This window comes from Hylaeus anthracinus, unplaced genomic scaffold, assembly GCF_026225885.1.
Source record: "Hylaeus anthracinus isolate JK02 unplaced genomic scaffold, UHH_iyHylAnth1.0_haploid 11989, whole genome shotgun sequence".
In the NCBI taxonomy this organism is placed as follows: Eukaryota; Metazoa; Arthropoda; class Insecta; order Hymenoptera; family Colletidae; genus Hylaeus; species Hylaeus anthracinus.
In genome coordinates, this window is record NW_026534337.1 from 16,213,363 (window position 1) to 16,238,694 (window position 25,332).

Genomic DNA, 25,332 nt, shown 5'->3' on the forward strand with positions numbered 1-25,332 from the left:
GCGACATCATTGCCGGATTTGTCGTTACCGAGGATTACACGAAACGAGCATGGATCCGTTCGACCTTGATACTTTGAAAAAATAAATCGATGATGCAACAGGAAATGCGACGCGCGACACGAGAAACGTTCACGGAATCGGCATTCGTTCGCGAGATTCGACTAGATTCGATGTTTAAAAGATGGCCGATGATTGCAATCTTTTTGAAATCTTTCGGAACTTTTGGTCATCGAACGCCGCGTATGGAAGCATCGCTTCGCGATGATCCGTCGACCACTCTCGCTACCAAAAAATCGAGGACAAAGAAATGCGCGCGATCGATGTCGATTTTGGTTAAGGAGCGAAAGTACCACGCCCGTCTACGCGGATTTCCCATAAAAAGTGTCGTCGGGTCGTAGCGTGGGTAGGAAGCCTGCAGGCGCTGCTAAGCGAGACCAACTTCGATGCTCCGTATTTGGTGAATGCGTCGAAGTCCGTAGGCGAACCAGCAAACCGGTCGACCGCGTCATCCGGGGACCAACCGCACAGACAACCAGACCCCGCTATCTTCGTACGGAAACTCGACGGAATAAATGTTACGTATCCTAGCCGTGTGCATCATTCTCCTGGTTTGCGCGAGGTAAACGTTCGTGGAACTACCATCGAACTCCCATGAGTCATTTCTCCGAAAAATTAGCCATGAGCCACTTCGTAGCTTTTCGACGGCCGCGAACTGCAGCCGAACGAAATGGATCCTTGCGCGAACTTTCCATTCGCGGACGTTGATCCATAGGTAGCGTAGGAAGAATTAAAGGTCGGTCTTCGAAGGATTCGAGAGTCGTATCGGGTCAGACATCTTACTCAGCCTTCGTAAGATCTGTGACTAAGCAAAAGTTACTCGCAGCATTCTGCTCACCGCCGATACCACATTCTCGTTAATCCGACACCGATCTTTCTTTCTCCCTGCGACGGCGATACGCGTAACCAAGAAACGAGTACCATTTATGAACGGTCGAGTTGCCACTAGACCAGAATTCGTCCCACGCCTTTGCAAACGATTTACCTCTACGAAAACTACGGTGCTATCAATTGGGAAAGTTGGGAAAACATTGTGTATCCCCTTGGCGTTCCTCGCGAAGGCCGCGATCGAATTCCAATGCGGCGCGACGCGATGCCTCGATCGGGCTCGATCTCGGAACGCGAGAACTTTTGCAACGTTACGTGCAGCGGATCGAAATCGATCGTTTTCTCACGGGCGTACGTCGATATTTATGGTTAACAGGGTTAAGTATATTTGAAGAAAAAGTCAGCGCGCCTCGCGTAAATCAGGCTATCCTTTTCCGCGCTCCGCTCTCCCCGGGGAGAATCGAAAGTCGGTCCCGGCTGGCCTCCCTTTATAATGGATCGTGCCATAATGAAGCACGGTACGGCACGTTCTCTTATTAATTAACGTTAAAAGGGAAACTTTTGTAATTCCGCTTTAAAGACCAGCCAGTCTTCTCTGACCTCCACGCAGACGCGGTCGTTCCTATCGACGCTCGGGATCTTGACATATCAGAGTCCCGAAAAATGACTCGCGAGTCAGTTGTCAAAATTGTTCGAATAATAAATACATTGATATTTTTTTTTTTTTTTTAATTCAATTTGGAAAATCAGGCTTCTAAGGGTCAAGGAGTCGAACCATGATTTCTAAAACGCCCGTCATCGTTCCTAAAAATATTCCGTTTTATTTTTCTTCGTTTGTAAGATGAATTCTTACTCGAAGCATAAACGGTGTTTACGTTTCGTGGAATCGAACGCGCTCTTTCGCGAAACTATCTTTATTCCCGATAATGTACACACGCGAAAGCTGTCGGCTGGAACGCTGTACTTATAACGCTCTGTGAACCCACCCTCGTCAACGTCGCACAAAGCGAAACGAATGCACGACCACGCATGGCTACCCCCGAACAGCACCGAATACGTCATTCTCGTGAAGTCATCAAAGGCTAGGGCTACATATTGTTATTCGCGTGCAAACTGTAATCACTCTGCGCGTGCATGCGAACGACATAAGTACCGACCTTTTCGCGTTCAACCATCGATAACTCCCTGATAATATTCTTCCAGGGAATCCATCACTGTCGTGGAATTAAGCTATCGATTAAATCGCGATCTAGTTTAAAGAGATATTCCCTCGAGAGTGTACGAAAAATGATTCCTCGTAATGGACCGAGGGGCGCAATAACGTGGCCGACAAAGGTGCGTTAAACTTTATGAAAAACGTGTCCACTGATTCAACCAGAAACCCTCCGGGGAAGACTCAAGCACGTAATGAAAAGTTTGGTGGCAGACACGGCCGTTACAACAAAGATCGCGTTGAAGCATTGACCGCCTTTAATGCCCGTGATTGCGAGGAAGGATGCACGAAACGGGGACGTCCGTGAGTCGCATTGATTTACGTTAAAGGAAGTCGATGGACCGACATCGGTGTCCACGAGACAAAAACGAAGAAAAAGTAACGCCAGAGGAGGCGCGTTGCATCTCGTTGCGTTCGAGGCAAACGGTCCATAAGCGGACATGCGAATTTAACGTCGGTCCCAGTGGGATGGAAGGGGATGAACGCGGGATTGCATTTGCAGTCCGTGATGTCATGGACCGTTTCGTCCGAACGTCTTACCGGGGATCAGCGGACGGGCAATCCGTGATAAAGTGATAAATATTCGCGAGCGTTTTGCGAAGCCCATCGAGACTCTCTCGGCGAGACGCTGAGGATCGAGGGTTCGCGTTTCTCCGCAACGGCCATGACACTAAATTATCCAGCGACTTGTACAGCGGTTGTCAATCCACGGTTACAACGGCGATCGCTCCATATACGCGCGTCGCGACGCGATTAATCATCTCTCCAGACGACCATGTACTTGAGAAACCAGAATGCCCAGACCCCGTTTCCACCGAATTCGATGATGCACGCACAAGCAAAAGAAGCAACTTACCAGTCTTTTCAAGGGCTGAGGGTTCTTTTAGAACTCAATTCTCAGTGAAAACATCTTTACTCGAATTCATTTTTCCCTTGGGGTTCGAGAGTGCGAGACTCCCCTAACAGTCCATCGATTATTCTTTTTCTTCTACAACGTCGTAGGAAACGTAGGAAGGCGGCCACCTTGTCGAATGCCGTGTAAATAAATGCAACGCGATCGTCCCGTCGTCAACCAGCCAGCCCACCCACGGAAAACGAAGCAACGGGACAACCGTCGCTAGCACGAGAAAGAAGTTCCGCGATGAAAGCGGTAGACGCGGCGAATAATTGATCGAACGTATGCGCGATATCGATTAGCCTCGAGCGACTCTGAAACCCCGACCCGATCGTCCTGTCACAAAAGGTAGCGGTCACCTGCGAAGCCGCGTTATCGACGGAAATGTAATTACGATCTTGATATTAACTCCGGCGTGAATTGAATCGTGGTCGTTGAAATTCCATGACAGCCGCTACAGAGACATGCAATTTCGGCCTCGTGTTCACGCGCAAAGGCGGGACAACACAACGATGAACGGAAAATTCTCACAACGTGTCGGGATCATCGATAATATAGCCGTCGAACGACGCTTATAACTAAACTACGCAAATTACCTGCAACATTACCCAATGTATAGTTAATCGTTTCATTTTCACGGTTTGAACGGTCAATTTTATTTTTTGTTAACTTCTTACGATAACGTGGATTAACTTCAACTTGTACAACTTTTGTACTATGGGTATCATGGTATAGCATATCCAAGTAATATTCGTCGAGTCCTTTCTTTCGATTTCACGTAATTACCATCGAATCTTGATATAGCTCGGAAACGCAAGCGTAAACGTAAGGTCGAACGCTGCTACTTTGTAATCGGCTACGTACTCTGGGTATATGCTGACGGATAATGATATTGACTGCTTGCTAATATTAGCATTTTTCGGAAAGACATTCCATCGGCCTGCTGGCCTACATATCGGTCGCGTGCCAACGCACGCGAGGCCTATCTTGTTTGCGCTGAATTTCATCGGCACGGCCGAATCAACGCGAATCGCGCCTGTGCGCGAGCATACCTATGCACGAACGCATGTCTTTGGCACTGCAGATGCGGTTACCACAGAGAGTATCGACGAAACAACGGGAGTTGCATCTACGCGATACTCAAAGACGAGGCGCAACTGGATCTATTCCGACGGATGCATACGAAACATCTATTTCTTTTTTTTTTTTTTTTAAGGCTTTCGGTTCGCTATTAAACGTACTACGTTTAGCATCGTGAATAATAGGTATGCTCTAAAGGTGCAGGAAACGTGACCCCTACGAGGGGCGTATTGCGAAATAATGACAACGATTTATTGTTTCGGATAAGTTACATACCCTTCAATCGTCATTGAAAACAAACGATATTCGTCGAGAAAACGGTGAAAAGTAAAGACGAACGCGATAAGAATCGATCAACGATTATCGCGTGGTTATACACCGTTGCGTTCAAGGTATCGTGTAATCCGATTCTGAGAATATTGTATAGTACCATTCATAATTGGTGGAACGGTTGTACGCGACTATTTCTATAGAAATCTTTTATTAATTTTTATTGCGCGGCAATATGAAATTCCTGAATACGCACGGTTACGGTTTCGATATCGACATTCTTTTATCGCGAAAATTAATTGAGTTAATTATGGTGGATCGATGCTTCATTGAACGCAGATACTTTCAAAAGAAACGTTACACTTCTGAGATGATTGCGTCGCTTTTCGTACGCGTAGCCCCTGAAAAACGGCAACCCCTACTGCACCGCTGTAAGGCACGCGGCATTATCAGGATCACTACATACGCTTTCTCAAGAAAATGTTTCATAGCGTTCCATTTAAAAAATAATTACCGTCAACGTTATTGTATTACCAACAGCAAATTAATTTCAATAATTAATATAATTGTACCGATGCCTTGTATGAGATGTTCTCTCTTCCAAGATTTCATACGGTAGCGAGAAAATCGTTGCGCGTAAAAAAACTACGAATTCTTCAACTTTAAACGTAATTCGAGACAGACAGAAGGCTTTATAGTCGTGAAAATTACACTCTCCGGTGGACAGATCAAAGGTGGACCCGCGTCTAATATAACGTGACACGCGCAAAGAAATCCATCCTTTTATCGTTCTCAAAAGGAAAAGAGAATTTACTTTACGTTTCCTTTGGTCGTTATTCGATAGTTTTCGTGTTTCGCGTTTTCAAATTAAAGAATTGACAGTTTAACATGAAGCGTTCATCACAACTTGAAGTGTCGCGTGTTCGAATCTAATAACCGAAATGAAAAGAAAGAACGACTATTTATTTTAGTCATTGGCGATCCACTTGCGAATAGCCAGTCCTATATAGCTGTGAACACGATTACGAATGACGAAATAATTCAAACAATACTTACCTCTACTTATGTCATTCTACCGACGATTAGACATAACATCACGTCGATCACCGCCTTCGAGGAAGATGATCTCGATCACTCTTCGATCATTGCCAAATTATGGCATCGCGGCACTGATCGTTGCGTGAGTCACGGGTATGTCGTGGTATTACAATGGATTTTTTTCGCGATTAAAATCGGTCATTTGGTGCATATTCGGTAACGGCGAGACGCCGTTGCACCGACGGCGATTCGCACCTCACAGATACATCGCGACGTCTGACGACGTTCCCGCGCCCATTGGCGTCGAAACGACGTCGTCATGGCGACCGCACACAACACCCTCTGCACATGCGTATTCCGTTTGTATCGTGTCACATCATGCACCTTTTACGCGCCAATATATAGGGTGCTCCGAAAACGTTGGTAGCCAAATTTCAATAGAAATAGGAACTCGAAAATAAATGCTCTTATTGCTCTACGATATAATTACACCAAACAGTATCAATGATGGAAATGTTTGACCCTCGATGTAACAATGGAGTAAGTGTGGAGTGGTGAGAGTACCTACGTACGAATCTACAATTTCACATTACTTTAAAGTAAATTAATTCAATGTAATTTTTTTTTTCAAGAAATATATGACTTTCATAATTATAGGCACATATCATCATTTCCAACAATTATGTCAAAGGTCGAAGTTATTTTGATGATAATCTGACCATGTTATGATTATTATTCATTATCTGCAATTTTTTTTTCGAATATCATGATACCAAAACATAGGTTAGAATTATGTAATACGATTTGAATTTTATAGGAGATTTCTGAACACATTTAATACTTAGATTTTTAAACATATATTTAGTAAAAGTACGATGATTATAAACATTTATTCTTTTATAAAAATAGTTGTTAGCAATACATGATATTTATAACATGACATCGATATATTAAGTTGACTTCATGAATATATTTGAATACCTTATTCTTGTAAGCTGCGTACTATGTTCATTTCCTGTATATAACATTTGGAATGTAAATGTTTAAATGTATACAAAAATATTCATTTATACATGATGAAGGAATAACAACTATAAAATTATATGATAAGAAACAAAAACATAACAAAAAATTTCCCAGATTAAAGATAATATATCAAGGTACTAATAGCTTGGTATACAGTAGTACCCACTCCAAAAAAGAAGGCTATGGCTCTAGCCGGTTGTTGTGGAACAACAGCATACACAAGTGTGTGCGTAATCCGGGCAAGTACAAAAGTTCTGATTAATATTCCAGCCAACCATGTAGAAGGTCCGGTAGTTAACCACAAAAGTGTGACCACATACCAAATAGGAATGTTTTCTAAGTCATTCAAATGTGCTCTACGCACACGTTCAATATCAGGGTCATTGTAAGCAACTTTAGCATTTTTCAGGATCGCTTTGACATCTTCAGGATTTGCAAATATCTGCAACAACATAAAAATTATAGTATTTCTCATTCGCGTCTAAAATATAAAATAAACCTTTCTTATTATTAAAAAAAATTACCTTTTTTTGAAATCTGTAACGTGCAGTTAGCGGTATCATTGCTACTAATTTTAGAGCAAGTATACTGCCCCAAAAACCAAAAATTTTCAACAGTTCTGGGTTTATAGGAACCATGTTCGATACAGATGTATCTATTTCGAATATCTTAAATTTAAAGCGATCACGTTTTTCGTTTAGGCAAACCAAACTTTAAACACTGTGTTCAATGTTAACAGAATTGTGAGAACATCCCATTGATGTACCTTACATTTATAGAACACGAAAGATTAAAAGAAGGGAGGGGGAAAGAAACGTGAAATCAAAGAAATTGAATGTCATCATCCTACGTCTTTGAGTACATAGAATTGAGTCTATATACTCAAAGTCCTACGTCGAAATTTTTTTACCAATAACTTAAAAATATAAAAGGATATATCATATATTTTTGTATTTTGATATTCATAAGTCGTTATATTGTGCATAGAATACAATACGTATCTAGATAAGTTTAAACGTTTCTTAAGTACGTATGTATGTGTACATAAATATATTCACCATTGACGCTAATAGGCCCTTTATATTTTTGTCCAAAACGATCCAATGAGATCTCGCTGCGTCTCAACTTTCGCTGATAGGTTATTGCCGGCGCAACGATATCCAATCAACGTTCGTCTTAAGCGAGTACCGTACGAACGAAAAGTATAAACATTGATACTTAATGCGTGACTAGATAAGAAAATCCATCGTAACGATTGGAGTGCGGCGATTGGTCGTTCAAGGCTTATTTTCACTTGAAATTCGTGAGCGTTGAGGGGAAAATAGGGGAATATCGTATCGCGCATGCGCGGAGAGTAACGCTGACGCAGAAGGTACGTCAGCTGTTTTGTTAGAGTTGCGTGCATCGGGAATGGTGTATTGTTGACTGCAGAGGCACTTCACAGTTTGTAGGTCCGATCGAATTTCTTTGTTTATTTGGTGTAGAGAATCGTACCGTATCATCGTGGATAACGTCCTGCCGCGTGTAAAAGATTACGACGCGTAGAGGTACGGCCAAGGAAATCGCGGTAGGGGCCTCGAATTACCTGGTGGAAAGCCGTTGGAAATTGATTCTCTTGGGAAGGAGCAGTGTTCGCAAAGGCGTCCGTCCGACTGTGGTGCTCCGTGCTACCACTTCAGGAGGTTTTGGACGTTCTCGTTTCGGGAACGGACTGCAATTGTAATTCCAGAAGGGAAATATGGCACAACCAACGAGTAGTGCTCTCAGGGCACTTGCCCTCGAATATAAAAGTCTTCAAGAGGAACCCGTCGAGGGATTCCGCGTAAAACTCGTTAACGAGGACAACATGTTTGAGTGGGAAGTTGCTATCTTCGGACCTCCGGATACGCTTTACGAAGGAGGATACTTCAAGGTAAGGTTTTTACAATTGTACCTAGTTTCTGTTCGTTCCCTAAACATCTTGGAAGTAACAACTTCTATACGTTGTAAGCTTATAATATATGTGTTCCTCGTGCAGATATTGCCATGTAGAGTAGGCTTTCCATTTTGTTGGTTATGTTTCTGATTTCTCTTTTGATCCGTGCGAGTTCTAACGCACACTTACACATGTGTTTGTTGTATAAATTTTACGGTTATCACGTTCCACGGATAAAATATCACCAGACACGACTGCAACGTGTTTTCATCGCGATGTAAGGATTATTTTGTGTACATAGATCTCAATCGTAATATGTTTATCTTACACCGCTATTGCGTCGAAATTCGTCTAAAAACCGAATCTCGTAAACACGTTTTTGACAATGTGATTCCTCGTTTGGAACACACGAGTCCGTGCTTGGCGTCAACCTTGAGGAATACTTTTCAAAAAAGTTGAGTGTTCTTTAGCGGTTCCGCGTAAAACTATACGGTGATGGCACGCGAAGTATACGTTCACCTTGACCAGAAAAGCTGTAATGCTAACGTTGGCCTTTCCTTTTTTTTTTCGATTTCAACGGTAATAGACAATACGATGTTCGCTACCGTCGATTCACTCGTCGTTTAATTATTAAGTTATCCAGAAAGTTCGTGCCAATTTCTAAGAAACATTCAGAAACACGTTTGAATATATATATTTATTGAATTACATAGGTGCCATTTTGTTCCACAACCTTTCCACCTTTTAAGGAATGCACGCATGTTAATTGTTTTCAACCACTTCAATATATTCAGACCTGTACCAACTACCATAAAATCGACATGGACTTTCCGGACAAACCGATACAATTTCGCGATTTTTTAAATGGCACAAACCGAGAGACTTTTTAGACAGCCTTGAGCAATCCTGGAAACTAAAGATTACACAATGTAAGCGGATCGAATGACCTGCATTCTGCGACGATTTTAAACCTTCGACGCGATGCTGAGTTTCCTTTCGAGTTATTCCGGTGCGTATCGATGAATCATTTCTCGAAATTTTCAACGGAAATAACGTGTCGGTAACGAATTTGTCGATATTAAACGATAAACTTCGCAATTGTAACGAGAGGAAAGCCGTCGTGTTCGCGATAGTACATTTCCTGCGTTTATATTTATTTCCTTCGACGGATAATGGCGATATCGTTACGCGTTTGGCCTAGTCCGCAGGTAGAAAATGAATTCTGCCGTTGCCGCGTGGTAATACGCTTTTTGTGCACCTTCGGTCCGCTTTCTAAACCACTCTCCGCTTCGTTATGATTTTACGAACGCTTATTCACGTAACGCGACGTACCCGGTCTTCCCACGGTGTAACCTCTGTGCAACGAATACGACCGACGACACCGTTATTTGCGAATCGTATCGTTATCGTTCCCCTTGCACGTGATCCACGTCTACGTGGGTGTTTCGGATCCTGTTCTAGCAGCCTCCGAATCGCCACGCGATCCTAACTATAAACCGATCGCGAACAGTGCCGTTGCACGTATCATTGCGGGAACTTACAATCATCTTCGTTGCAAACTTACCGCGATTGCCATTATCTAAATTAGCGTCGTTTGTCGCACAGTTTGAAACGTATGTACAATCGATCGCAATTGACCGTATTGTATTTATGTATTTTCTTTTATCGGCGACATACTCGGATACCGAATCGGTACTCCAATCCGTTCGCTAATTATCGGTATTCTTTTCCTCGATCGCAAAGGATACCGCGGCCTATAACGGAAACGATAATTCACATCGTCCCGAAAAGAAATCAAGCCTTATCGTCGACCCATTGGTTCGCGTTCCGTGCAGAACTTATCATAAACAGTCGGAACTTTCTAAGAATTTCCGATCAGCTCGGCAGAAGCGAAGCGCAATGCGCTCGCCGAGTTACATAAAACGTCATCGGGTATTGTCACGGATCTATGTTTAGGCCTGCATCACTCGAATTACCCAAACGACTTTCACCCAATCTCGTTGCACTCGTGACAAACGGTAAGGATTTTTCTCCTTGGCGGCGAGAAAGGGGAGGGGGGGGGGGAAACAACCGTAACCAGTAAAGGGATCACACCGACAAACCGAGTATTCGTCGCAGTGATGCCAACGTAATTTTCTACATCTACATCGAGACACGATCGCGCCCCCTCTTCGCTGGATTTTGGCCCATTTAATCCTTTCACCTCGCGGCGAGATGGGCATCGCGAAAGCAACTCGGCCGTGTGCTATCTCCGCGAAACTTCTGCTCCAGCCGACGCGACGGTGCGGCAACTCGCGTTACGCACCCGAACAATGCAAGAAATGTTCGATATCAGCTTAAGAAACTATCCCCACCTCATAGTCCCGAGAAAATAGGTAGATTCGAAATTTGGTGGTGTCAGTATCGAGGAACGTGCACAGCTCTCCTGAGAAATAACGAAGTTCGCGAATGAATAATCCAGAGTCTTTTCGCGCTCTTTATTGTCATCGAAAACGTGGGTCGCCGCGTTGCACGTCAATACGTGCTTCCCTCTTTTCATTTCGGACGAATGTTCCCTGGTGTGAGAGGCAGAGCCGTTTGCAATCATCCTTTTTTCGTCCAACGACGAAGTCTGCGATCACCCAGGGATTTCGACGTTGCTAGATTCGGTGTTTTTATTTGACTTATCCGTTTTCTCTCGTTGGCCGCGAAACGAACGATACGCGCGACTGTAACATGTAACGTAATAGTTATTGTTTTGAAGTTCGCCGCGGTAAGCTGAATTATTAAGTTGCTCGGTCTTTACACACCTTTATCGCTAGTTTATCGATACGAATTTTTGGAGCACGCGAATCTCCTCCCTGCGAACGGAACGTTGAATCGCCAATGTACCGTTTCGTACTTTATCCAGCGACAGAGGTATCGAAACGGGTCGCGAAAATTGGTAGGTCACGCGAGGCAGTTGAATTGCCAAGAAAAATCTTGGAGCGAACGACCCCATTTCGAATATTACGACAGCGAAACAAAGGAAATGTTTCTCGATGTACTCGATCGCAATTATTTACGTAAACGTATCGACAGTTGTCGTTGGTAACGTTCATCGGAACATTATCTTCTTCCTGATTCTTCAACGTGTCCGTGAACTAACGAAAATTACTCTTTTTTTTTTTTCTTTTTCACCTGGCATTACGGTATCATCAAGGTAACAGTTCCCTATCGCGCGTCGAGCGCGTTGCATTATTGAATAGAATCGAATACACGTGGTCGTTCTTTCAGCCTTACGTGTCAGAGATACGTCGTAATAGTATTTTTAACGTTGACGACAAGCGTTCTATGATCCTCGACGTCTTTTCGCATTCGAATTCGCGCGAATCTGGACCGTTTTTCTATCGAAATCGGCTGCCTCGTTCGCACGATGCAACGTTCATTTTTTATGCACGCGATTTTTATCGTTACCGGGAACGTAGGGAATTTCATGCAATCGAATAAATGATCGATCTTAACTGCGGTTCCGGGAATACCTGTCGCCGATGTCATGCGAGATGACTGACTGATAAGTGCGATCGATTTTGCCGTGTCATATCGAACACCGAAGCATTGGAGTCTATGTTACTCGCGATAAAGAAGTACGAACGGTACCAAGATACCTGCTGTTTTCTATGGTACATATTAGTTAACCAGATATCGGGAAAGGATATTTTCAAGATCGTTCAAGTTAAGCGATGGGAGCGCGCACGTACGATCGTTCAAAACAACCTTTTCTCCTTTTATATATTCGAGGTCGACAGAATTTATAAATATCTCCATCGCGTACAAAAGTTGGAACAACTTATATCGTACATGTATGTACGATAATGTGCTGTTTTTATTTGATCTTAAGAAGTTCACATTTTATTTACGAGTTACAAATGGCGAACTTGTGGATTCGCGCGCTTATGAAGTTACGCAATAAATTTATTTGCATTTTTTATTCCTTGCAACGTAATTAAAGCACATGCTACGGTAATTTTTTATCACGTATCCTTGTGTATCGCGGATGCATTATGGTAAACAAGAGTTTTTAATTTCCTTCGTAGATAGAGATCTAACGGAGAGAGATCCGGAAAACAGGTTGGCCACTCCACGGTTTCTCTTTGTTCGATTCAACGTCGAGGAAATTTAGTACCTAGCGTTGTTTTTGCAAGTACTGGGGTAACGAGCTAGCGTAGATACTCGTCGTGTTGAAATCGCATGCGTTCGCGTATCGTCTAAAAGATCCTGCGAAATCTGACGTAGAAGGTCGCCGGCGTATTGGACGGTTCAGTTTTGGAAAAAAACCTCTCCGTCCGAAGAGCGAGAATGAACATTTTCACGATCAATCCGAAACGCAACGAACCGAGACTGGAAATAATTCTCTTTGCGGAAACGTAAACATAGTCTCGATGGAAAGTAAGTTAATTTCTCGGACGCGTTATCCCAGAGGATGGAATGGATATTTGGGCCATGACCAGGTTGCGATCAATATAGCGTCCCGTCGACGAAGCATCGACGAAAGTCTGCCAGCAGCGCCGGGACGACCCTTACGTACGCCCTATGAAACGAATTCATTCCGTACCAACACAAACGCGCCAGATGAGGAAGCTTCCCTTTACGAGCGCATTCCAAATGCTCGGATTGATCCGCGGATGTTTTCGTTATTCCGTCGATCACCGGTATTTCAAAGCTAAGCGTTCAATTTCAAACCTATTATTTCTTTCATCGCCTCTTTCTATGCGCAAATGATTCACGGATCCGTACACGTAATTGCAGCGGGAGCCCTGCTCTAGGCAAGGTCGCTCAACAGCCATCGTATCATACTCGCTTGATTTTCTTCTTTTTACGAGCTACGTCGCCGCGTTAACGATATCATCGAACTTGCGACCTCGTCGCTTTATTCCTCCGATTGTATACCGTGTACCGGCTACTTGGATGCGCGCTGCGAATCGAATTTTGCGTACCCATCGGTCCTTGGATTTTTCCGGGTAAGTTCACCCCACGCTCGATCGCGTCTCTATGCGTTCGAAACCGTCGGACAATAGGCAACCGATTCGTAAATGATTTTCCGGTACGAACGGACCGCACCTTTGACGATTTCCACGAATCGGAGTCAGATTATCGATACCATACGTTCCATGTTGTCGTGTTTTTTTTTTTTTCTAACATAGACGTTTCTTTCGCAGGCACTTATGAAGTTCCCGCATGATTATCCGTACAGTCCACCGAGCATCCGGTTTAAGACGAAAGTTTGGCATCCGAACGTGTACGAGGTGAGTAACTGCGCGAATTATCGATTCTCCCTTCATCTACTTTTTTGCGTCTGTGTTTCGCGCTCCCGTTCCCTCCCCGTCCCTTTCCAATCTCTCTCCTGGCTCTCGTCGCATCTTTTTTCCCTCTGGCCACCCCCTCGCTCTCTCATTCGCTTTCCTCCGCGTGCACCTTTCGCTTTCTCCGATTTTCTCTTTGTCGTTTCACCCTCCGTGCGAAGCTTTCGTGTCGTTGCTCTCGGGACTCGCGAAACACGCAGTCGTTGGTTGTTTCGAGTAACGCGTGTCTCGACGAACCTTGAGCGACCGTAATTTTGATAATCGATGCTTTTAACGCTGCCCCGAAATCCGCTCGTGGACACGATATTAAACGTTCGCTTTAAAGAATTTTCAATCGCGTGCCTCGAATCGTAGACATTTATCGTTTTTCCTTTTTTTTTTCGTTACATTGGAGGATTGTTATCCGTGACATTTACGCGAGCTATGTATCTTTCGTCGAATCTCTGGAAACTCGAGAGCACGAGGATACGTTGGTCGTAACGCGTTCAAGATTTGCTTTCCAAGATACGCTTCGTAACGATCGTTACCGATTATTTATTCTGTTACGTGTAAACGGGATTACTTCCCGTCGATTCCAAACACGACGTAACAGTAATAAAACGAATATTAATAACCGAGCTCGAGGGAGATAGAATGTTCTCGGTTCTCGCTTCGCTTTGTAGAAAATCACCTACGTTGAACGTTCCCGGATCGTTCCTCGACCGAAGGGTCGGACACCGCGTTTTCTAAATCTACAATTCTGAATTTTGTTCGCACAAAGTAACTGGTTCCCGAAGCTTATCGACCATCGACGAGAACGCATCTCTCGCCCGCGCTCTTTGTGTGACCCTTCAGCCACCAGCAAAGAGTCAACGACCGTCCAAAGCTCGTCGGACATCCGTGTCCAGTCACTTGTTGTTGGAAGGGATGAGACTAGACGAACGTGCTATGGTTAACGGTAATAACGCGCGTAAATTTCATGCGCCGAATGGCGTCGTATTAATTATACATCCCCGAGGAGGGCACCGGTATAGGATTACTGCGAAGAACTTGGTCGTTACCAGCTATCTAAAAATGTAGATGTTACTTTCATCGTTGGAAACATGGATGCATAGATAGGAGTTGCTTCCTGATTTTTCCGTGGGAGCGAGGGCTGCATGGAGTAATACACACCCCTACACTGTTTGACGACGATGTTAGAATTGCTAGTTCGTATCGATTTTCTGTTTTCTTGGGAACGTTAATTCACCGCGAGAGAATGACTTTGAACGGGAATACGAGTTATTCGGTTAACGAGTATATAACGGACGGTTTGCTGAACACGCGGATTTCCTGTCACCTCGGTGAACTCCGTAGCCTGTGCCGTGCGATTATCGGTCAATCGAGGCATCTTCTCGTCGAGTGGTTCCTTTTCAGTCGCGCCGCGGTACGCTCGACTTTATTTTTCCAAGGGTGTACCGTATCACAGGTCCGTGGAAATTCGCTGGAAACGTAACGCGCGTGTCGTGTAATCGGGATGTGTCACGTAATTCGAGCGTAAACCGCTGGAATCCACACGTAACGTACTCGCGTTCAATGACGACCGAATGATTTTCCAACGAGGTCCCTTTGTCCGCGAACGTTCGCCACGTGAGTCACGTGCGCGAGAGATTTCTTGCTCCACGGGATATCTTACGGGCTGCTATAAACGCGAGACACGACCAGACAATGATAGTTCCCCGCTTTAATTTTTCTCTCTAGTTCGCGGTGGTATTGTTCCGTTGAAACTGTACGTCGAGCGACACGTAACGTCGGGATCTAGATAACGCCATCCTCTTTGATCGCTAAGAAAAGGTTTCATTCTTTTTCACAAAAATCCGCTGTTACATGTGTATCGAAGACACTCGGAATCGTTGGAAAATCGTAGGCTCATCGGCGAAGATGAAGGAGGTCGTCGCCTTAAGATCCGACGAACCGCGTAACGTTTGCGACCGGCGGTACACCTCGGAAATATATCATCCCGTCGCTACAGATGCACGAAACGCGTCCGTGAAGAGGCTGTCTTCTTCCTAGACCGGTGATGCGCGTAAGTTTCCTCACGGACACGTTTCGTGCATCTGTGATAGTGAAACGATATTTCTGAGGCAAGCATTCACGCAGGGAGATCAATCCCCCCCCCCCCCCCTACGTGTGTCAGGAGTCTGTACTTCCACGACCATGGATCGCGTATAGGTGACACGAGTCACGCACGTATAGGTGGTGTCATTTACGAGCGGCTAGGTTGTAAGGTGGAAAGGTTCTCGGATGAGGTCGCGCTCAGGACCTTCGTGCCGTTAACCCTTTCGTGCCGAGTCTCGACTTAGGCGATTGACCATCGAGTAGAGCCAAGACTACTCGAGTAACTCGACTCTCGAAGGATTTCTACGGTCCCGATTGACTCAACGCGTTTCAACGTAAATCGCAGCTTATTTTTCTGTATTTTAGTATCAACTCTTTCGTTAGTTAATTCCAACTATTAACAGACGTCGATGAAAACAAAAGTAATAGCTGAAATTTTCAACGAACTTTTACAAAATTGTTGCGCAACACTTTGCGCGGTGCCCTTTGTAAGTTTTCCGTTTACTCTAGTATCGTACTTTGATTCCAAAGGAGATACGTGTTTCTGTTCATCAGATATTGTCTCGTCCGAGTTTTCGAGATTTATTAGTCCGCTGCCGAGCCGTATAACAAAACTCTGGCTTCTTTCCGCTCTCGACCACGGAGTAGCTCTTCGTGTCGGACCTTGCCCCCTCTGTTCCGAAAGGGTTAACGGGATACAGGACCCGCGAGCTCCATGAGAACCGATGCGCAGGACTCGCTTCGGCATTGCAGCGCGTTTCTCGTTGAAAAAATAGTCACGTCGCTCGACGAATTCGTGGAAGTTGTTTAATCCAAGACGGGCAACCGACTTGCGATTCTCTTTCTGGAAGTTTAATTAGAATACTCGCAACGGATCTTCGAATTTTTTTTTTCCTCGTAAGCTATCGACAAATAAAGACGGCGGTTTGTAGAGTGTACTCGTCGTACACCGTCCAACCCTGACTTATACGTTGAAACTGTTGGCGCTGCAAGGTTTCGAAATAGTTGCCAAGAGAGGCACGTATTTTTATAAATTTTCACGGCCGAACAAAGGCTCGGATGTATCCACTCCTCGATAGAAACTCCGCCGTTTGCCGGGAATATCTCGCTAACGTCGAGCAGCAGCGAAAACGGCACTCACGCCTACACCTTCTGCAGAGATATTTAGAAACGTTGATCGTCTACGAGGCTTCCTGTTTGGATCCGCGACGAGAGTTTCACCACGGAACCGTGCTCACACGCTACGGAATGATTCATCGTCGATGAAAGCGTGATAATGGTTCGATCGCATCGTGCCACACTTGGTGTATTTACCTTGAAAAATGAGGAAAAATCGTTTTATAACTTTAACCGCATTTAATTCAGATAATGCATCGCTCTACGTAGCGGCTACCGAACTTTGAAAGTTGCTTTCTTTGTCGTCTAATACCTTAGCTTCGAGTAGAAAAACAAACGCGATTTTTACGATGGATTTTAATTCAAGTAAAAGCTCTTAGATTCCGATTGTATTTACAAGAATTTAAAGAACCGACGTTCCCACGATCGAGAGTCGATCTATTTTCGAGGCTGACTGACACTCGGCAAGTTTCTCGTCTCGTTTGAAGAGAACTCCTTCTCTTTGCCTATCTCTCGCTTGATGTTATCACGTTGTGTATCTAATTTAATAAATGTACCCTTTCGATGCGTTAGTCGTCGATAACACTAATGAAAAACTATATTCCCGGTTTATGTAATCGGTACACTTGGTACGTGTTATCCATTTACAGGGATTATTGAATCGGCTTACGTTGAATCAAATCAGCCTCGATTGCACTATTTTCTATACCCTGATTACGTATAAGCAGTAACAGCTGATCGTAAATATCCGCGTTTATTATATTTATATATTCGGGGTGTATAATTAAAACGGGTATTTTTGTGCGACGCGCATCAAAGGCGAAATTTATTTTCGCTGGCCGCATTGTGCAGCCGTGACCGAGCGTGCACCGGCACGGGCACAAAAGATAAAAGTTTATCGTGCATTGGGGGCTATAATGCGGCAAGAAATCGCCCCGACCTGTTGCGCCCTATCGAAGACGAAACGTATTCGATCTAATGGATCGACACTGTTTTCCTTTCGATCGGATTTTACCAAATCTCCGCAACGAATAGTTACCGGAGCAAAATGCTTTTCAAATATTTTTCCATATAATTAGTGGGAAGAAATACAATGCGGCGTTGATATCGAATCAGACCAGCCTGGTTTTTTTGCGAGAAATCTTTGCAAGAGTTCTTTTTTTCCTAGAAAAATGATGTTCGACCGAACACGCCGCAGGCTTGTATTTGCGTTTATTCCGGCGGTATCTTTCTGTTTTGTCTGTACACGGTGAACCTCGTAGATCGAAGGACCGCGATTGTCTTGGCAATTATCCGTCTCAAAAGTGAACTTTCTCTCATCGAAGACGTGGCCACGAATTTTCGGGAATCAAAGCAGCGACTGAGAACCAGAGAAACACCCTCTTTCTCTCTCTCTCTCTCTATATGCTGGCCACTCGCCAACGGCACTGCGGTATGCCGTGCTTTTGTCCACAAAGAGCGTGCTTGCCACACGTATACAGGGCGATTCTAGGAATTGGGCCCCTACAGCTTCTCGCTAGATGAGGTTAGACAAAATTTACCGACGGTTCATATTCTCCCGGAATTGCAATTTTCCAGCAAATACATCGATGCGTCTGCCAGGTGGAACTGCGCACTTGGGTAAATAGATCCACGTGTATTCTTTTACGTAAACTTGAAGAACCTTCTACGTCTAGCAAGACTAAAAATAGACCGATTCGCGTAACTTTTTTCCGATTAAGCGCATCGTATTTTACTTTATATCCGCAGTAACTTTGTTCCGCAAATCAAAGAACGATCGACTGATACCTTGAGCATTTGATAAAAAAAACGTGGACTTCTTTATCCAGCTACAAAGTTTCATTAAAATCTGAGATTAACACTTTCCAAGATCTCTTTGGAAGTACTCCGGTTGCGAGACGGTGTAAGGAATGGGGGTCGGTCGCGTCGAGGGCTGAGGCATCGGAAGCGGGACAGTCGGAAGTTGATCGCGTTTCGGTATTCAAGGGAAAATCAAACAATCCATTTCCAACCGTACGTTTATTTTTGTTTCGCGATGGATGTCTGCGCGCAAAAAATTCTATTGATCGCGAAGTCAACCCTGCCACCGAGGGCGCGTTTCGACGATGGAAACGATGTCGGTACGCCCCGGAAAACGAATAACGACTAAAGTGTATCGCGAGTACGCGCTTTTTCTTTTAAAAATGAATATAATGAAATTCCGCGATTATTATTTTTTCGCAGGTCTTTCTTGAAAACTTCGTGGTGAAAATATTTGTTAGATCTGCATAGCAACCAATGTGTTCTTCTTGTGAAATCATGGTCATCCTTGTGTAACTTGACCGCCTTAACGCGTGCCTCGTGACGGCTATTTGATACAGCATAACGCGAACATTAATGATATCGTCGCGTCTTCCGCACCGAAACTTTTCAAGTAACGAATACAACGGGAAATTTGAATGATCGCACGATAGGAAAATGCTCGATAGCGTCGTAAGGGTCGTTGCTGGTTTTTATGTAGTCGTTCCTTGCGCCGATCGATCGATCAGGTTTAAACGCTTCGGTGAACCGGGACGAGCGTTCTACGAAGACATACGGAGCTAGAAGTCGCCTGTGTAAATGTTAATCGAGATTACCAAGCAGATTAGTAGATGTTTCGTCCGACTGGACGCGGAAGTGGTCGCTGGTAACGGTTGACGAATGAGAAAACTACACGACTTCCTCGCTACGCTTGGCGTATTGTTACCGAACCTACCGATTAAATCTAATTGCTCGTCCGTGCGTTGGCGTCCATCGCCCTTTCCAATTAGCAAATATATCTAAACGGCGGGCTCGCGATTGAAGCAAACGTGGTCGCGTCGGGTCGACAGCTACTTCGTCGAGGCTTTAGGAAGGTTTGTTGGAAGGTACTCGAGCGCATCCTACGCGTCCGAACTCTTTCCAAGGGCGAGGCGAGGAAGAGTAATACGAAAGCTTCTAGTAACCGTGGCTCGAGCTCCGAATATGGCGCGTAAAGGTGACTGAACAATGACGATCGTTGGGTTCGCGAAAGACGTCGCGAGGTTCCGTCCTTCGACCCGGACATTTGTTTTCTCGATGGCCATTGCGTCGTCAGGGACGATTAACGCGGAACCAAATGCTCCTCTGACCATTCGAGTCGATCGTTTCGCCCTTGAGTGTCGGTCCCAGGGTAACACGCTCCTTCGTCGGATACGCGCAAATGTGCTCGAAAGAAACACTTTAATACATATATATATATATATAAATATTCTTTGGTTACACTCTTCGTAAACTTGTTTTGCATTTATCTCTTATCACCGAGAATGAAGTCGAGTGATCATTACTTGGCAAGGTATCTGGTACTTTAACACGTTCACCGCCCACGTTGGTTATCGGTCACCGACATTGCTCTTCGGTTGATACGAGACATCGTTTTGTTTTTCGTCGAGCAAACTTTCGAAACATGCGACTTATGCAATACGTTGTCCGGGTGTCCCGCTGGAAACAGTATCGTCCGGGTAATGGAAATAATTTTCCATTGGACAACGGAAATGGAGTTAATTCCCGCTCTCTAAATTGCGAATAGCGATAGGTTTGATTCGTTACGTTTGTGTTGCGCAGAACGGAGATCTGTGCATATCGATCCTACATCCGCCCGTAGACGATCCACAGAGCGGCGAGCTGCCGTGCGAGAGGTGGAATCCGACACAGAACGTCAGGTGAGTGTCCCATCCTGGAATCCGTAAGAAGCTCGATTTGAAAAATAAACAAGACGCGTTGATTCATATAACGCGTTTATATAAATATACTCCGAGAGTTGCCGTGCGTATTATCAGGTATCCACGAACCGAAGCCGTGACGCAAAAACGCTAAACGAGTTCTGGTTTTCGAATAGGACGATACTCCTGTCGGTGATCTCGCTCCTGAACGAGCCCAATACGTACAGCCCTGCCAACGTGGATGCCTCGGTGATGTATAGGCGCTGGCGCGATTCCAAGGGTCGAGACAAAGAGTATGAAAATATCATAAGGTACGGTAATGTCGATCTATTCCGCATCCTGTCTTCCCGTTTTTCAATTATCGTTCACGTTCGCGTGCCATTATTGCTTTTCATTTATTTATTTATTTTTATATCAACGCATTAATCGATGCGCGCGCAACCTTTGCGCAAAGAAGATTCGGTGATTATTCGCAATAGCGCTGACCTCGTGGTTTACAACAACCTCGAAGAGTATCCGAGGAGGAAGGTCGTCGAATGTTTCGATGCAGAAAATAATCGTCGATCGCTCTTATTTTTCAAGATATTAGTGTTACAAATGTAGGTAATTATGTACTTTAACGACGCCATCATCGATTTCCAAGGGCTTCGATGTCGAAGAGGGAAGATCACCGCGTGTTCTAGAACAAAAATTATTTTCCATCCGTTCTTATATAATATCCGAGTAGAAAATCGGCAAAGTTAACGCTATTGCAAATAATTACCGACGATATAGCGTGCCGCGTGGATTGCTGCGAAAGTTGATTAGAGCAACGTCCAAGGAACTGTTTCGTTCGTTCGCAGAAAGCAAGCGCAAGCTGCTAAAATGGAGGCCGAGAAGGAAGGCATCGTCGTTCCGATGACGCTAGAAGATTATTGCATAAAAACGAATTTGAGGCAACCCGAGCAACAGCTAGACATGACGGTTTTCTACGACGACGAGTACGAGTTGGACGACTACGAGGACGATCAATTAAGCGCCGCCGAATACGAGGACGGCGACGACAGTGGCAACGGAGAATCGTGAGCCATTCCCTAAAACCACGGAAAAATAAATTCAAATAAAACAACAACAAAAAAATAAAAGAAACGCTAATTATTATCAGTTCTGTATAGATTAATAAATTAACGGGCTTCTAAACTGGACGCTCTATCAGTCTCTCTTCGGACGTGCCACCTATATAAATTCAAATGCGCGCAATAGAATTTACTTTGCCTTCGGACGTTGAAGTATGATATATTTCAAAGGTGCCGTCACTTACCGTGCGTCTATCGTTACAGCGTTAGGTGAAACGAATTCGTCGATTTATTCGTTGTAATCGTTCCGTTTCTGATTCATTCTACGGTGGAAGAGATTTCCCTGTGGTTCGTTCGTGGATCCCCGAACTGAATTTTACGCGAACCGCCGCAGCTCGAATTTCGAAATTCTAGAGGATATTAAATTGTCGAGAATTCCGAGTTTACAAGCTCTTTAACTTAAGCAATATACGGTATAAACATAAGTAATTTGTTAGAAGCACTGTGCTTGTTGTGTTGTGGCTGGCACGTCAATCTTTTTAACTAGGCAAAAGGTTAGAAAGAATGGACCAATTGATTTACCTCACTTATAGGCGATCAGAGTTCGATTAAAAAAAAAAAAAAAAAAAAAAAGAAAAAGAAAGAAAAAAAATCGCGACGAAGTACAATGATTGGGCTGGCTCAAGTTATCCGTGTATCATATTAACGATGTTATCGGTGAGTACATCAATTGATCCTATATTTCAAGAATTCGATAAGGTCACATTCTAGTGAAATTTCTCCGTTTCGTGTGAATTTATTTATGTTACGAAATTAAAAGGCCGAAAGGAAATTCGATGTATAAGTGAGAGAAAATAAATGAAAAAGAAAAAGGAAATATAAAGTCGAACCGCCAAGAAAGACCTGTCGAACACTCTTCGTAGACGTTAATTTTATTTAAAACGTGCACACATTGTACGCTTCGTTTCACATTTAAACGATACGATAGATTCTTCCGAGTTTCATTTAAAACGAAGCTCACGATGGTTATCGTTCGCAGACTGTCGCAACATTTTAGGCAGGTCTTTAACGGCTTGTTTGTTCGCGATCTTTAGGCGTAAAAGATCATTTTTACTACGAACGGATATATATTAAGTTTCGATGGTTTGTCATTGACATTGCTAAATCTTTTGAGAAGAGTACCGAGGTACGTTTACGGACTTCTGCGTGCATCGTGCTACATCCACAAAGTTAGTTTAGCTTATGACATTTATTAAGATCTCTTGATGTTTATGATGTTATGTGTATTATCTTTCACGCGGGGACAAAGCTTTATAGGTGAAGTTGATTAAACGTAAGCTTATTACTTAAGTGAAAGGAATACCAGGTACAGCTAACCTACTCTGTGGTAGTGTATCTGTGCTCGTACGACTGAAATTGTAAATAGTACACAAAACTCAACCTTGAAGACATAAAATGTGTAAATGATACGTCTATCTTCGTTCTTCATTAGCCCGTTTTATCGAGAGACCAAAATTAAGCGTGTTGAAAGTGTTGAACGGTAAAAATTAAAGCGGAAGGATATTTCAATTTAAATATTATCCGAAGAAAGCATATAATCAGCGCTTGTAGTGGTATAGCGAAAAGTAAATATCCCCTAGTTCCTTGGTATATTACGAAACCTCTTTCATTTCATGTCGTCCCTTAGCTACTTAATAATAGACGAAACTATGTAAAACACCGACGTAACGCTAATAATTTGTATACCTCAAAATTCTTTTCTCCTTTTTTTTGTACATACGAATAAAATCTTTTCGTACAATTATTAATAAAACTAGCGCAATAATATCACGATTTGTTAGTAGTTTAAGGTAAATAATGACGTCACGCTACCAACCATTTAACAAACATCTCTTTAGGTAAGTAAATGCCTTTTTATTTGCAAATCCGTTTCTTCGATAACAAGAATAACTTCCAATTTCTTCTTACACAAAATCAATATAAATTAAAAATATAGAAATCGCAGAAATGCAACGCAATTAACTTGAATGCTCTGTATTCGTAACTTTTTTTCTAGGAATCCCTACCAGTATGTGATGTTTGGGTGTACAAGTTTTCGGTATAAATTTAGAAATATACACTTTATAGCCGAACTGTTCAGCTTGCAGCCTTCTGTCGGTGTCGATAATCGCCATACACTCGTACCCTTGCTTTGTCTTAACATTTTTTTCGTCGTGCGTTTGATCGGCAGCATGACTCAGGATCATGTATTTCTCCTGATCCATTTGCTTTTTAAGGACATTGCTCCTTGGATATGTCAGGTGATGACAATCGTGCAATGATCCGTAACAACACGGGCAGCAGATGAAAATTGCTCTCCTCTTAACGCATTGTTGTAAAACTAAATCGGTCGCGACACCGCATGCATGCAGTGACATGCCAATGTCAAAATCTCCTTTAAAATAGTCTAAATTACATTGATAGAATTTTACGTTAGTCAACTTCAACTTCTTCACTCTTTCTTTGGCTCTATTCAGTGATTCTTCTTTATTCTCCAACAGTATGACGATACAGTATGGTAAAAGATAAGCAACCAAGATACCCAAGTGACCACTACCGGAACAGAAGTCTACGATCACGTCTCCAGCTTTCGCCAATTTCATGACAGGCTTGCACATGTTTTGTAACTGTTCGTGCTTCTTTTTTAATCGTGTTGCTGGCAGTGAACCACCTTCTGGCGTGGCATCGTACGGCACCGTGGACCAGTCTAGATTCAATTCAGCACCGAATGGTTCTAAATCGAGTGTCGTTTGCACATTTAACGTATTAAATAATTCCATTGAATGTTCTACGTCTTCTTGTTTTGTATAAACACGACTTTTCGGTCTATATCTATTCGGATCGCTCTTGTACAAACTTTGGTTTAATACTTGAGGAAGAGTATAGTTGAAATCATTCGCGTCTTGATTTCTTAACACCGGTAAACATTCGAGACAGTCAACTATAATTTGATCTTCGATCATTTTTTTATACCATTTAGCGGTCAATGGAAGTAGCTTCATCGTAGCATCGCTTGAAAATATAGTCAACAAAATATGTATACAGACAAATATAATTATATCCGCCAGTGTCACGTGCGAGCCCTCGGTGTATGTATGTTCTGGCAAACGCATTTCGTCTCGCGAAATTGCATTTTCGTCGGCAAACTTTTTAGACATCGCGTACTTGTATAGATTGTGCAATCTGACGGGTTGCGACATATGACATTCCAATCTCGCCATACTGGAAGGCAGTTCATTTTTTATCGAGCCATCGGCATGCAAAAATTTTAGAGTTTGAATCAGATCCACCTCGCAAAATTTTGTCCAAACGCTTGCTTCCGAGCACGCCGTTAAACACGAGTCTTTAAATCCTAACAATTTTCGGCAATAATGATTCGGATTGTCTGCTACGACATCTTTAATTATTTGACGTAGTATCGCACAAAGTCCAGCGATACAACTAGTTTTATTTACAACAATGATTGGCAACTCGCACGACCTCACGGAAAAGAGGATTTTATTTGCATCCATAACCTCATACACAAATGTGGAAATATCTATCGTGTACGCTCGTTCTAGAGGCTTCTGTTTACTTGGTATCAATTTAATATTAATTTTAGAATTGCAATATTTTACAGTAAATAATGTTACTATTGTTTCAATCGGTGCAAGACACGATTCTGCTAAAGAATATACTTCCAAGTAAGCTTCCATTTTTTTCTAG

At 43.4% G+C, this 25,332-nt stretch overlaps 4 protein-coding genes across 4 annotated transcripts in view; 1 reads left to right on the forward strand and 3 right to left on the reverse strand.

The window, feature by feature from the left end:
• The window catches only part of LOC128887797 (mucosa-associated lymphoid tissue lymphoma translocation protein 1-like), a 92,794-nt gene extending 73,548 nt beyond the window's left edge, over window positions 1-19,246 (reverse strand). The window contains exon 1 of the mRNA XM_054144142.1: window positions 19,236-19,246. The gene's annotated coding sequence lies outside the window, so the exon portion shown is untranslated. The remainder of the gene's footprint in view (window positions 1-19,235) is intronic.
• LOC128887804 (microsomal glutathione S-transferase 1-like) lies at window positions 6,223-7,203 on the reverse strand. The gene is made up of 2 exons (XM_054144148.1): window positions 6,932-7,203; window positions 6,223-6,849 (listed from the first exon to the last, which is right to left on the reverse strand). The coding sequence occupies exons 1-2, from the start codon at window positions 7,043-7,045 to the stop codon at window positions 6,523-6,525; spliced, it is 441 nt and encodes a 146-aa protein (XP_054000123.1). The 5' UTR covers window positions 7,046-7,203; the 3' UTR covers window positions 6,223-6,522.
• LOC128887801 (ubiquitin-conjugating enzyme E2 R2) lies at window positions 7,793-23,415 on the forward strand. Its single transcript, XM_054144146.1, has 5 exons — window positions 7,793-8,319; window positions 13,500-13,586; window positions 20,436-20,533; window positions 20,710-20,844; window positions 21,376-23,415. Exons 1-5 carry the CDS (start codon window positions 8,146-8,148, stop codon window positions 21,596-21,598), a joined length of 717 nt encoding a protein of 238 aa, XP_054000121.1. The 5' UTR covers window positions 7,793-8,145; the 3' UTR covers window positions 21,599-23,415.
• LOC128887799 (glutathione S-transferase C-terminal domain-containing protein homolog) lies at window positions 22,215-25,322 on the reverse strand. Its single transcript, XM_054144144.1, has one exon. It carries the CDS (start codon window positions 25,320-25,322, stop codon window positions 23,607-23,609), a length of 1,716 nt encoding a protein of 571 aa, XP_054000119.1. The 3' UTR covers window positions 22,215-23,606.
• Between the last annotated feature and the right edge of the window lie 10 nt (window positions 25,323-25,332).

Bases quoted from the DNA above. Each gene is read 5' to 3' on its own strand.
- LOC128887804 (XM_054144148.1), bottom strand. From the start codon at position 7,045: ATGGTTCCTATAAACCCAGAACTGTTGAAAATTTTTGGTTTTTGGGGC. The intron at 6,850-6,931 runs GTAATTTTTTTT...ATGTTGTTGCAG, and splicing joins GTTACAGATTTCAAAAAAAG to ATATTTGCAAATCCTGAAGA.
- LOC128887801 (XM_054144146.1), top strand. From the start codon at position 8,146: ATGGCACAACCAACGAGTAGTGCTCTCAGGGCACTTGCCCTCGAATAT. The intron at 13,587-20,435 runs GTGAGTAACTGC...TGTGTTGCGCAG, and splicing joins GGCATCCGAACGTGTACGAG to AACGGAGATCTGTGCATATC. The intron at 20,534-20,709 runs GTGAGTGTCCCA...GTTTTCGAATAG, and splicing joins AATCCGACACAGAACGTCAG to GACGATACTCCTGTCGGTGA.
- LOC128887799 (XM_054144144.1), bottom strand. From the start codon at position 25,322: ATGGAAGCTTACTTGGAAGTATATTCTTTAGCAGAATCGTGTCTTGCA.